Consider the following 12067-nt stretch of genomic DNA (forward strand, 5'->3'; position numbering starts at 1 on the left):
CAAACTAGACAGGATATAGCCAGGTCAAACTAGACAGGATATAGCCAGGTCAAACTAGACAGGATATAGCCAGGTCAAACTAGACAGGATATAGTCAGGTCAAACTAGACAGGATATAGCCAGGTCAAACTAGACAGTGGATAAGGGCGGCAGGTAGACTAGTGGTTAGAGCATTGGACTAATAACCGAAAGGTTGGAAGATCAAATCCTCGAGCTGACAAGGTAAACATTAAGTCGTGCTGCCCCTGAACAAGGCAGCTAACCCACTGTTCCTTAGACCGTCATTGAAAATTAGAATTTGTTCTTAACATGCCTAGTTAAATAAAGGTCAAGATGAAAAATAGATCCTTGCTAACATTGAGATAGTCTACATGTATTTAACCCATTTATAAATTCAACTTGGATGAACATGCATATTTTATTGTGTATGTAAAGTTGACCATTAAAATGCTTCTTTTCTTTTCTCTCTGTTTCTCTCCTCCAGTGAGGTCTGCTGAGACCATAAAGGGTTAACTCTCCTCCAGTGAGGTCTGCTGAGACCATAAAGGGTTAACTCTCCTCCAGTGAGGTCTGCTGAGACCATAAAGGGTTAACTCTCCTCCAGTGAGGTCTGCTGAGACCATAAAGGGTTAACTCCCCTCCAGTGAGGTCTGCTGAGACCATAAAGGGTTAACTCTCCACCAGTGAGGTCTGCTGAGACCATAAAGGGTTAACTCCCCTCCAGTGAGGTCTGCTGAGACCATAAAGGGTTTTAACTCCCCTCCAGTGAGGTCTGCTGAGACCATAAAGGGTTTTAACTCCCCTCCAGTGAGGTCTGCTGAGACCATAAAGGGCTCCTCCAGACTAACCAACGTGACCAGAGTGACGGGACCAGAGACTGACCACAACGTGACCAGAGTGACGGGACCAGAAACTGACCACAACGTGACCAGAGTGACGGGACTTGTAACTGACCACAACGTGACCAGATTGACGGGACCTGAAACTGACCACAACAGCACTTTCTCCAATCGTGTTCCCTGTTGTCATGTTCGATCTGACCAGGTCCATCTGTGTAGAGAACGGTCTAACCAGGTCTAGTGGTGTAGAGAAAGGTCTAACCAGGTCTAGTGGTGTAGAGAACGGTCTAACCAGGTCCATCTGTGTAGAGAACGGTCTAACCAGGTCCATCTGTGTAGAGAACGGTCTAACCAGGTCTAGTGGTGTAGAGAACGGTCTAACCAGGTCTAGTGGTATAGAGAACGGTCTAACCAGGTCTAGTGGTGTAGAGAACGGTCTAACCAGGTCCATCTGTGTAGAGAACGGTCTAACCAGGTCCATCTGTGTAGAGAACGGTCTAACCAGGTCTAGTGGTATAGAGAACGGTCTAACCAGGTCTAGTGGTGTAGAGAACGGTCTAACCAGGTCCATCTGTGTAGAGAACGGTCTAACCAGGTCCATCTGTGTAGAGAACGGTCTAACCAGGTCTAGTGGTGTAGAGAATGGTCTAACTAGGTCCATCTGTGTAGAGAACGGTCTAACCAGGTCTAGTGGTGTAGAGAACGGTCTTACTAGGTCGATCTGTGTAGAGAACGGTCTAACCAGGTCTAGTGGTATAGAGAACGGTCTAACCAGGTCCATCTGTGTAGAGAACGGTCTAACCAGGTCTAGTGGTGTAGAGAACAGTCTAACCAGGTCCATCTGTGTAGAGAACGGTCTAACCAGGTCTAGTGGTGTAGAGAACGGTCTAACTAGGTCCATCTGTGTAGAGAACGGTCTAACCAGGTCTAGTGGTGTAGAGAACGGTCTAACTAAGTCGATCTGTGTAGAGAACGGTCTAACCAGGTCTAGTGGTATAGAGAACGGTCTAACCAGGTCCATCTGTGTAGAGAACGGTCTAACCAGGTCCATCTGTGTAGAGAACGGTCTAACCAGGTCCATCAGTGTAGAGAACGGTCTAACCAGGTCTAGTGGTGTAGAGAACGGTCTAACCAGGTCTAGGGTTGTAGAGAACGGTCTAACCAGGTCCATCTGTGTAGAGAACGGTCTAACCAGGTCTAGTGGTGTAGAGAACAGTCTAACCAGGTCCATCTGTGTAGAGAACGGTCTAACCAGGTCTAGTGGTGTAGAGAACAGTCTAACCAGGTCTAGTGGTGTAGAGAACGGTCTAACCAGGTCCATCTGTGTAGAGAACGGTCTAACCAGGTCCATCTGTGTAGAGAACGGTCTAACCAGGTCTAGTGGTGTAGAGAACGGTCTAACCAGGTCCATCTGTGTAGAGAACGGTCTAACTAGGTCTAGTGGTGTAGAGAACGGTCTAACCAGGTCTAGTGGTGTAGAGAACGGTCTAACCAGGTCCATCTGTGTAGAGAACGGTCTAACCAGGTCCATCTGTGTAGAGAACGGTCTAACTAGGTCTAGTGGTGTAGAGAACGGTCTAACCAGGTCTAGTGGTGTAGAGAACGGTCTAACCAGGTCCATCTGTGTAGAGAACGGTCTAACCAGGTCTAGTGGTGTAGAGAACGGTCTAACCAGGTCCATCTGTGTAGAGAACGGTCTAACCAGGTCTAGTGGTGTAGAGAACGGTCTAACTAGGTCCATCTGTGTAGACAACGGTCTAACCTGGTCTAGTGGTGTAGAGAACGGTCTAACTAGGTCCATCTGTGTAGAGAACGGTCTAACCAGGTCTAGTGGTATAGAGAACGGTCTAACCAGGTCTAGTGGTGTAGAGAACGGTCTAACCAAGTCCATCTGTGTAGAGAACGGTCTAACCAGGTCTAGTGGTATAGAGAACGGTCTAACCAGGTCCATCTGTGTAGAGAACGGTCTAACCAGGTCTAGTGGTATAGAGAACGGTCTAACCAGGTCCATCTGTGTAGAGAACAGTCTAACCAGGTCTAGTGGTGTAGAGAACGGTCTAACTAGGTCCATCTGTGTAGAGAACGGTCTAACCAGGTCCATCTGTGTAGAGAACAGTCTAACCAGGTCCATCTGTGTAGAGAACGGTCTAACCAGGTCTAGTGGTATAGAGAACGGTCTAACCAGGTCTAGTGGTATAGAGAACGGTCTAACCAGGTCCATCTGTGTAGAGAACGGTCTAACCAGGTCCATCAGTGTAGAGAACGATCGAACCAGGTCTAGTGGTGTAGAGAACGGTCTAACCAGGTCTAGTGGTGTAGAGAACGGTCTAACCAGGTCTAGTGGTGTAGAGAACGGTCTAACCAGGTCTAGTGGTGTAGAGAACGGTCTAACCAGGTCTAGTGGTATACAGAACAGTCTAACTAGGTCTAGTGGTATAGAGAACAGTCTAACCAGGTCTAGTGGTATAGAGAACAGTCTAACTAGGTCTAGTGGTATAGAGAACGGTCTAACTAGGTCTAGTGGTGTAGAGAACAGTCTAACCAGGTCTAGTGGTGTAGAGAACTGTCTAACCAGGTCTAGTGGTGTAGAGAACGGTCTAACCAGGTCTAGTGGTGTAGAGAACGGTCTAACCAGGTCTAGTGGTGTAGAGAACGGTCTAACCAGGTCTAGTGGTATAGAGAACAGTCTAACTAGGTCTAGTGGTATAGAGAACGGTCTAACTAGGTCTAGTGGTATAGAGAACGGTCTAACTAGGTCTAGTGGTGTAGAGAACAGTCTAACCAGGTCTAGTGGTGTAGAGAACAGTCTAACCAGGTCTAGTGGTGTAGAGAACTGTCTAACCAGGTCTAGTGGTATAGAGAACAGTCTAACCAGGTCTAGTGGTATAGAGAACGGTCTAACCAGGTCTAGTGGTATAGAGAACAGTCTATCTAAGTCTAGTGGTGTAGAGAACAGTCTAACCAGGTCTAGTGGTATAGAGAACAGTCTAACTAGGTCTAGTGGTGTAGAGAACGGTCTAACCAGGTCTAGTGGTGTAGAGAACAGTCTAACCAGGTCTAGTGGTGTAGAGAATGGTCTAACCAGGTCTAGTGGTATAGAGAACGGTCTAACCAGGTCTAGTGGTATAGAGAACGGTCTAACCAGGTCTAGTGGTGTAGAGAACGGTCTAACCAGGTCCATCTGTGTAGAGAACGGTCTAACCAGGTCTAGTGGGGTAGAGAACGGTCTAACCAGGTCTAGTGGTATAGAGAACAGTCTAACCAGGTCTAGTGGTATAGAGAACAGTCTAACCAGGTCTAGTGGTGTAGAGAACAGTCTAACCAGGTCCATCTGTGTAGAGAACGGTCTAACCAGGTCCATCTGTGTAGAGAACGGTCTAACTAGGTCTAGTGGTGTAGAGAACGGTCTAACCAGGTCTAGTGGTGAAGAGAACGGTCTAACCAGGTCCATCTGTGTAGAGAACGGTCTAACTAGGTCCATCTGTGTAGAGAACGGTCTAACTAGGTCCATCTGTGTAGGGAACGGTCTAACCAGGTCTAGTGGTGTAGAGAACAGTCCTAGTCAATACAACCATAGCGTTCACAGCCACTCCTCAACCACAACCACAAACGGTCACAACCACCACGGTCAGTGCTGTGCGGTCACCATGGACGGTTGCGGTCTAACCCCGGTCTTGGACTATACGGCTGAGATGGAGCGATACCGATCTTTCGCTAACTTCTATGCTAAAACTAACGTGAACATGAACGCTGTTAACAGCATGAATTTCCCTCAGTCGGCCAAGCTCGCCCGAATCACTCCTCCCATGTTCCCCGGCGGCAGGCTTGGCGTAGCGGGAGTGACGCCTTGGGGCTGCCATGACAACGTCAACATGAACATCAATGCAGCGGCGATGCTGTGGGGGCGGAAACCTCCCGTACATCAGGCCACACCCCTGGCTCCTCCCACAACGCACCCGTCGCCCTTGGCAACGCACATGCAGCCCCACCCCCACCGGACCGGCGGTGGAGAGGGGAAGCAGCACGGAGGACACGCCTCCTCCTCACAGGGACAGGAAACACATCATCACCACGGGAATAACAACTTCCTGTCGGGCTACACGACCACCGATCACATGACAAAACAAGGCCACACCCACCAGGACATGCTCAGCCTATCAGATCGCAACAGCAGCTGCAATGGAGGAGGAGGAGCCAACGGGGTCAACATGCCCAACTTCCCCGCCGGAATGTTGGGGTTACCACCCGGGGTCATCGTCATGGCGATGGGGTCGCACAATGGCGTCAACATTCCAGACTCCTCCCACTTCCAGATGGCGACCAACCACAACCAGATGCTATCGGACTGCCACCATGCCAACCAGACTAACTCCTCCCCCTGCCCCTCGACTTCCCCGGGGATGACCTCTGGGGGTCAGGGGTCAGGAGCCTCCAAGAGGAAGAGGAAGCGGTGTGGAGTGTGTGCCCCCTGCAGAAGACTGATTAATTGTGGGGTGTGTTCAGCCTGTAGAAACAGGAAGACAGGTCATCAGATCTGTAAGTTCAGGAAGTGTGACGAACTGAAGAAGAAGGCTGGGAGTATACAGCTAGAGGTAGGAGAAACACACACACACACACACACATTAACACACACATTAACACACACATATATTAACTTACACACACACGCACACACACACACACACACACACACACACACACACACACACACACACACACACACACACACACACACACACACACACACACACACACACACACACACACACAAACACAACACACACATACACCTGCTCACAAATCAAATCAAATGTTATTTGTCACATGCTTGGTAAACAACAGGTGTAGACCAACAGGGAAATGTTTATTTTCGGGCCTTGGTAAACAACAGGTGTAGACTAGAGAAACAGTAGAAAATAATAATAGGAGGAATAAATCCACAATGAGTAACAATAACCTATGCTATATAGTATACACACTGGGTACCAGTACTGAGTCTATGTACAGGGGTACGAGGTAATAACTTGGCTATATAGTATACACACTGGGTACCAGTACCGAGTCCATGGGCAGGGGTACGAGGTAATTGGGTTTGATATGTACATTTAACTATGAATAAAGTGACTCGGCAAACAGGATAGATAATAAACAGTGACAGAACCGTATATATATGACGAGTCAAAAGAGTTAACGTAAACGTAAATTAACGTAAATTCTCAGTTATTTTGACGTTTTGGACTGACTGTTTCAACAAGACTTTTGAGTCACACTGCCATCTTATAACCGCTCTTATTTGGGGTAACTGCTCTTATTTGGGGTAACTGCTCTTATTTGGGGTAACCGCTCTTATTTGGGGTAACCGCTCTTATTTGGGGTAACCGCTCTTATTTGGGGTAACCGCTCTTATTTGGGGTAACCGCTCTTATTTGGGGTAACCGCTCTTATTTGGGGTAACCGCTCTTATTTGGGGTAACCGCTCTTATTTGGGGTAACCGCTCTTATTTGGGGTAACCGCTCTTATTAGGCATTTAATTAAATACAAAATACATTTCATTTTTATTGTGACGGTAGACCTCACTTCCGACATTTGAAGACGTAAAAATGGATTTTATCAAACAAAACGATGCTACATTTTATTTCTGGGATCCTCAGGATGACCAATCAGAGCCAGATGACTGAATGTAAGTACATTATATACTGTCAGAGGTGAATGTGTCAAACCAGTTGCCGTGATAGAAGTGTTTTGTTGTTGTGCACCCTACTCACTCATCTCGCTCTCCTCGCTCTCCTCGCTCTCCTCGCTCTCCTCGCTCTCCTCACTCTCCTCACTCTCCTCACTCTCCTCGCTCTCCTCGCTCTCCTCACTCTCCTCACGCTCCTCACTCCCCTCACTCTCCTCATTCTCCTCACTCTCCTCACTCTCCTCACTCTCCTCACTCTCCTCTCCTCACTCTCCTAGCTCTCCTCGCTCTCCTCGGTCTCCTCGCTCTCCTCACTCTCCTCACTCTCCTCACTCTCCTCACTCTCCTCATTCTCCTCGCTCTCTTCGCTCTCCTCGCTCTCCTCGCTCTCCTCGCTCTCCTCACTCTCCTCACTCTCCTCACTCCCCTCACTCTCCTCATTCTCCTCACTCTCCTCACTATCCTCACTCTCATCACTCTCCTCACTCTCCTCACCTCTCCTCACCTCTACTCACCTCTCCTCACTCTCCTCACTCTCCTCACTATCCTCACTCTCCTCACTCTCCTCACTATCCTCACTCTCCTCACTCTCCTCACTGTAATAGCTACTGTTAATTGGACACAGTAACAAGAATTTAAGCTTTCTGCCCATATAAGACATGTCTATGTCCCAGAAAGTTGGCTATTGTTTACTAGTCACATTAGTGCACGTTAGCAACAAACATCCCGGTTTAGGGACACCCATCCCGTAGAGGAATGTATGTTTTTAAAATTCTCTGAACAATTTCCAAACATGACTTTAAATAGAACCATGAGGAAACCTGTAGGAAAACGTTATGCTGAAGTATAGAACCATGAGGAAACCTTTAGGAAAACGTTATGCTGAAGTATAGAACCATGAGGAAACCTGTAGGAAAACGTTATGCTGAAGTATAGAACCATGAGGAAACCTGTAGGAAACCTTTAGGAAAACGTTATGCTGAAGTATAGAACCATGAGGAAACCTGTAGGAAAACGTTATGCTGAAGTATAGAACCATGAGGAAACCAGTAGGAAAACGTTATGCTGAAGTATAGAACCATGAGGAAACCTGTAGGAAAATGTTATGCTGAAGTATAGAACCATGAGGAAACCTGTAGGAAAACGTTATGCTGAAGTATAGAACCATGAGGAAACCTGTAGGAAAACGTTATGCTGAAGTATAGAACCATGAGGAAACCTGTAGGAAAACGTTATGCTGAAGTATAGAACCATGAGGAAACCTGGTGGAAAACGTTATGCTGAAGTATAGAACCATGAGGAAACCTGTAGGAAACGTTATGCTGAAGTATAGAACCATGAGGAAACCTGAAGGAAAACGTTATGCTGAAGTATAGAACCATGAGGAAACCTGTAGGAAAACGTAATGCTGAAGTATAGAACCATGAGGAAACCTTTAGGAAAACGTTATGCTGAAGTATAGAACCATGAGGAAACCTGTAGGAAAACGTTATGCTGAAGTATAGAACCATGAGGAAACCTGTAGGAAAACGTTATGCTGAAGTATAGAACCACGAGGAAACCTGTAGGAAAACGTAATGCTGAAGTATAGAACCATGAGGAAACCTGGAGGAAAACGTAATGCTGAAGTATAGAACCATGAGGAAACCTGGAGGAAAACGTTATGCTGAAGTATAGAACCATGAGGAAACCTGGAGGAAAACGTTATGCTGAAGTACTAATATTCCCACAGAAGAACATTCTCTGAACTCTGAACTTTTGGAGACGAATCCCAATGTTAAACCAGTTGGAGAACGTTTCTAGAACAAATTTAAATGAAATGTAACCATGTTTGAACTTTTAGGACACGTTCTCTTAAAGTAATGAAATGCCAAGGAAATAATGTTTTTGTTTTGACACGTTCCTTAGATGTGCTAAGTATGTTACAAACTGCACAAATCCCAGAAAGTTGTATGTAAAATAACCGTAGGACAACCACGCTCTCACTCAGCTTTAAGAAACATATGTTTCTCAGAACGCTAGGTGCTAGCTGGGTTACCATCTTAATGGCTACTGGCACATTCCTTCTACCCCCCCCCCCCCCTCTCTCTCAATTCAATTTCAATTCAAGGGGCTTTATCCCTCTTATCTCTCTCCCTCTCTCTGTCTCTCTCTCTCTCTCTCTCTCTCTCTCTCTGTCTCTCTCTCTGTCTCTCTCTCTCTCTCTCTGTCTCTCTCTCTCTATCTTTCTCTGAGGTATTCAACTCAGCCCTCTGCCCACCCTTCTCTGCCAGCTCCAATTAACTCTAATTACCAGTGTGTGTGTGTGTGTATGCCCTGGCACTCTTAACCCTAATCACTGCCAGTCCTGCTGGAAGGCCTCCACTAAGTGTGTGTGTGTGTGTGTGTGTGTGTGCCACCTCAGGGCTTAAAGGTTAGAGTTGTCTCCACCTGCTGCCATCTCAGTTCTGTTAAAGATGTAACACGGACGCGTCACAGTCTCTGTCTGTCTGTCTGTCTGTCTGTCTCTCCCTCTCTCGCGCTCTCTCTCTCTCTTACCATCTCACTCGCTCTCTATCTCTCAGTGTTATTGAGTTTAAGTTCATTTTATTTTTACAGCGACAGTGCACATTAATCAACGTTTCAGTAAAAGTGACGGTTTTAGCCAGCCGGCTAATTTTCAACCGCAGTCCCTGGGCAGGTTATTAAAAACAATTACAATATAGACAATCATTGAGCAGTGAACACATGCAGAGCAACGTAGGACGAGCAAGACATAGAATACAGACATAGCAACATAGAACAAACAAGACGTAGCATACAGACAGAGCAACATAGAACAAGCAAGACGTAGCATACAGACAGAGCAACATAGAACAAGCAAGACGTAGCATACAGACAGAGCAACATAGGACAAGCAAGACGTAGCATACAGACAGAGCAACATAGAACAAGCAAGACGTAGCATACAGACAGAGCAACATAGAACAAGCAAGACGTAGCATACAGACAGAGCAACATAGGACAAGCAAGACGTAGCATACAGACAGAGCAACATAGAACAAGCCAGACGTAGCATACAGACAGAGCAACATAGAACAACCAAGACGTAGCATACAGACAGAGCAACATAGAACAAGCAAGACGTAGCATACAGACAGAACAACATAGAACAAGCAAGACGTAGCATACAGACAGAGCAACATAAAATAAAAAGCAGCAAGACAAAATTCATAAAAGCAACAAAGTGTTTCCACACCTCACAAGCTACAGACAACAGACAGCATGGAAAGCGACAATATACAGCCAGGGACCATGTTCACAAATCTGATTGACCTGTCTTCATACATTTTGTGAAAGTGTGATAGTATATATAAAGTGTTATAAGTATGTTTAAAAAGTTAACGTACAAAAGATAAAATAAATAAATATAAATGCGGGTTGTATTTACAATGGTGTTTGTTCTTCACTGGTTGACCTTTTCTCGTGGCAACAGGTCACACATCTTGCTGCTGTGACGACACACTGTGGTATTTCACCCAGTAGATATGGGAGTTTATCAAAATCGGGTTTGTTTTCATTTGCAAATAAATTCATAAAAAATGTGATTTTCTGGATTTTTTTTTCTAATTTTGTCTGTCATAGTTGAAGTGTATCTATGATGGAAATTACAGGCCTCTCTCATCTTTTTAAGTAGGAGAACTTGCACAATTGGTGGCTGACTAAATACTTTTTTGCCCCACTGTATGTGTCTCTAATAGGGTCACACATTTGGCAGGAGGTTAGGATTTGCAGCTCAGTTTCCACCTCATTTTGTGGTCAGTGAGCACATAGCCTGTCTTCTCTTGAGAGCCATGTCTGCCTACGGCGGCCTTTCTCAATAGCAAGGCTATGCTCACTGAGTCTGTACATAGTCAAAGCTTTCCTTAAGTTTGGGTCAGTCACAGTGGTCAGTTATTCTGCCACTGTGTACTCTCTGTTTAGGGCCAAATAGCATTCTAGTTTGCTCTGTTTTTTGTTAATGTGTCAAGTAATTATATTTTTGTTTTCTCATGATTTCGTTGGGTCTAATTGTGCTGCTGTCCTGGGGCTCTTTGGGGTGTGTTTGTGTTTGTGAACAGAGCCCCAGGACTAGCTTGCTTAGGGGACTCTTCTCCAGGTTCATCTCTCTGTAGGTGATGGCTTTGTTATGGAAGGTTTGGGAATCGCTTCCTTTTAAGTGGTTGTAGAATTGAACATATATTTTCTGAATTTTGATAACTACATGCATTATTTGGTGTTTTATGTTGTACACCGAGGATACTATGACAGTGGAACGTTTTGTCCAGGAAGTTGTCTAGAAGGGATTGAACTTGTTTCCTAATAGTTTTTTGGTAGGATTCCACACTACTTTCCTTCCATCTATAGCATTTCTTAATATTATTCAGTTCTTTTGGCTTTGATGCCTCATGATTGAGTATTGCTCTGTTCAAGTAGACTGTGATTTTGCTGTGGTCTGATAGGGGTGTCAGTGGGCTGACTGTGAACGCTCTGAGAGACTCTGGGTTGAGGTCAGTGATGAAGTAGTCTGCAGTACTACTGCCAAGAGATGAGTTATAGGTGTACCTACCATAGGAGTCCCCTCGAAGCCTACCATTGATTATGTACATACCCAGCGTGCGACAGAGCTGCAGGAGTTGTGACCCGTTTTTGTTGGTTATGTTGTCATAGTTGTGTCTAGGGGGGCATATGGGGGAGGGAATGCTGTCACCTCCAGGTAGGTGTTTGTCCCCCTGTGTGCTAAGGGTGTCAGGTTCTTGTCCGGTTCTGGCATTTAGGTCGCCACAGACTAGTACATGTCCCTGGGCCTGGAAATGATTGATTTCCCCCTCCAGGATGGAGAAGCTGTCTTCATTAAAATATGGGGATTCTGGTGGGGGGATATAGGTAGCACACAGGAGGACATTGTTCTCTGTTGAGATCCTTTCCTTTTGAATTTTTTGCCAGATGTAAAATGTTCCTGTTTTGATTACTTTAATGGAGTGAGTTAGGTCTGCTCTATACCAAATTAGCATACCCCCTGAGTCCCTTCCCTGTTTCACACCTGGTAGTTTGGTGGATGGGACTACCAGCTCTCTGTAACCTAGAGGGCAACCAGTGGGTCCATCTCCTCTATACCACCCACCTGGTAGTGTGGAGGATGGGACTACCAGCTCTCTGTAACCTAGAGGACAACCAGTGGGTCCATCTCCTCTATACCATGTTTCACACCTGGTAGTGTGGTGGATGGGACTACCAGCTCTCTGTAACCTAGAGGGCAACCAATGGGTCCATCTCCTCTATACCACCCACCTGGTAGTGTGGTGGATGGGACTACCAGCTCTCTGTAACCTAGAGGGCAACCAGTGGGTCCATCTCCTCTATACCACCCACCTGGTAGTGTGGAGGATGGGACTACCAGCTCTCTGTAACCTAGAGGACAACCAGTGGGTCCATCTCCTCTATACCATGTTTCACACCTGGTAGTGTGGTGGATGGGACTACCAGCTCTCTAACCTAGAGGACAACCAGTGGGTCTGTCTCCTCTAT

At 46.1% G+C, this 12067-nt stretch overlaps 1 protein-coding gene across 1 annotated transcript in view; it reads left to right on the plus strand.

The window, feature by feature from the left end:
- Nucleotides 1-1330: 1330 nt before the first annotated feature.
- The window catches only part of LOC118948718 (uncharacterized), a 44736-nt gene continuing 33999 nt past the window's right edge, over nucleotides 1331-12067 (plus strand). The window contains exon 1 of the mRNA XM_036973412.2: nucleotides 1331-5431. Within this exon, the coding sequence (XP_036829307.1) occupies nucleotides 4487-5431 (945 nt within the window). The 5' untranslated portion in view covers nucleotides 1331-4486. The remainder of the gene's footprint in view (nucleotides 5432-12067) is intronic.

The sequence above is a fragment of the Oncorhynchus mykiss genome, chromosome 9 (assembly GCF_057628025.1).
Source record: "Oncorhynchus mykiss isolate SJ-2025 chromosome 9, ASM5762802v1, whole genome shotgun sequence".
NCBI classification, from domain to species: domain Eukaryota; kingdom Metazoa; phylum Chordata; class Actinopteri; order Salmoniformes; family Salmonidae; genus Oncorhynchus; species Oncorhynchus mykiss.